Genomic DNA, 1,819 nt, shown 5'->3' with positions numbered 1-1,819 from the left:
CCCCTTCCCTTGGCATAGAGATGTTAAAATTTAATGGATGAATAAAGTTATGTGTGAAGATGGAGGGAGTCCTTGGTGTGAGAAATAACTTGAGTAATTGTTATCAAAGTGGGGAATAAGCATGTCAGAGGTCTTCCCAGCCACGAATGAGGATGGCCTGGAACCTGCAGGAGGGTGACTCTGTGGGCAGGGTGGGGCCTGGTGAGGGAGCCCCAAAGAGCCAGGAGGACAGTTGGATTCAGTCTGATGGGAGGCACTAGGGATTCATCAGTGGTCCTGAGCTATGACATTTCCTGTGTATTTTCTTAGGTTCTCCACCTGCTACTGGAACGGGAACGCTGCTTCTATTCCTCGATGATGTGAATGACAATGGCCCCGTACCAGAACCTCGGAACATGGACTTCTGCCAGAGGGATCCACAGCCTCTCATCATCAACATCATTGATCCTGATCTTCCCCCCAACACTTCTCCCTTCACAGCAGAACTAACACATGGGGCAAGTGTCAACTGGACCATTGAGTACAATGACCAAGGTGGGCACTTGAGTCTTACTTTGGAAACTTTGCTCTGACCCTGTGCTTCCCTCCCGCCTCCCGCTTCTGAATTTCCCTTCTCAGTATCCACTTGTCACCCCCTTTATGTTGTTGTTTGTTTTTTGTTGTTGTTTTTGTTTTGTTTTGGCTGCACCACACATCTTGTGGGATCCTAGTTCCCCGACCAGAGATCGAACCTGGGCCCCCAGCAGTGGAAGCTCAGAGTCCTAACCACTGGACTGCCAGGGAATTCCCCACTTGTCACCCCTTTTAAGGCTTGTTTCCTTGTCCCTTCTACATTTGTGGCATTGAACCAAAGATCCCTTTGCGTTTCTGGTGTCTGAGTCCGTGACATACTGCCCAATAATCTACAACCCAAGCAGCTGTTGTCTTCATTCAGCTTTGGAACGTCCCTAGTTCCCTAATAATTTTAATCTAGAATGAACTTGTTATCTCTCCTGATCCCCTCATTTTTGTTGATTCCTCCAGAACATGAATCTCTGATTTTTAAGCCAAAGAAAACCCTAGACGTGGGTGACTACAAAATCAATCTCAAGCTCATAGACAACCAGAACAAAGACCAAGTGACCACCTTAGATGTGCACGTGTGTGACTGTGAAGGGGTCGTCAGCAACTGTATGAAGGCCAGGCCTCAAGCCGAAGGAGGATTGCAAGTTCCCGCCATTCTGGGGATTCTTGGAGGCATTCTCGCTTTTCTGAGTAAGTGCAGCTGGCGAGTGTTTCAGCCTTTACCTTCTGATATGGGGGAGGTTTTTCTCTTACTGAGCATTTCAGGGGTAAGTGATCCAAGACTGGAAGGCTGCCCAGTCCTTCTATTTTGTTCTTTCAACCTCTAAGGGCAGTGTTTCTCCAGCTTGAGTGTACACAAACCACCCGTATGTGAGAATGCTGACCCAGTAGGTCTGGGGTGGGGCCTCAGCCTCTGCATTTCTAACCAGCTCTGAGGTGATTCTGATGTTGCAGGTCTTTGGACCATGCTCGGAGCAGTGAGGCCTGGTCACCACCACCTTCTCCACATCCCACCCTGGAGGAGGGTGTAGAGGAAGTGGAAGGCACATATCTGGAAACTGAGCATGTCAATTTCACTCACATCCCACCGGCCCAAACACAGCCACACGTGGAACCTCCCACTCTAACCGGGTGACCATGTGTCCAATTAAAACTTGGTGCCGGGCTTCCCTGGTGGCTCAGTGGTTGAGAGTCCGCCTGCCGGTGCAGGGGACGTGGGTTCGTGCCCCGGTCCGGGAAGATCCCACATGCCGCG

At 50.1% G+C, this 1,819-nt stretch overlaps 1 protein-coding gene across 2 annotated transcripts in view; it reads left to right on the top strand.

Moving 5' to 3' along the window:
- CDH1 (cadherin 1) overlaps positions 1 to 1,819 on the top strand; it is a 77,970-nt gene that overhangs the window by 70,385 nt on the left and 5,766 nt on the right. For both annotated transcript variants that reach the window (XM_007449940.1, XM_007449939.1), the window contains 2 exons: positions 310 to 534; positions 1,024 to 1,254. In XM_007449940.1, coding sequence (XP_007450002.1) covers positions 310 to 534; positions 1,024 to 1,254 — 456 coding nt within the window. The remainder of the gene's footprint in view (positions 1 to 309; positions 535 to 1,023; positions 1,255 to 1,819) is intronic.

Source organism: Lipotes vexillifer, unplaced genomic scaffold (genome assembly GCF_000442215.2).
Source record: "Lipotes vexillifer unplaced genomic scaffold, Lipotes_vexillifer_v1.1 scaffold1235, whole genome shotgun sequence".
Classification (NCBI taxonomy): domain Eukaryota; kingdom Metazoa; phylum Chordata; class Mammalia; order Artiodactyla; family Lipotidae; genus Lipotes; species Lipotes vexillifer.
Note: the sequence above shows the minus strand (reverse complement) of the source record. Positions and strands in the feature narration are given on the sequence as shown.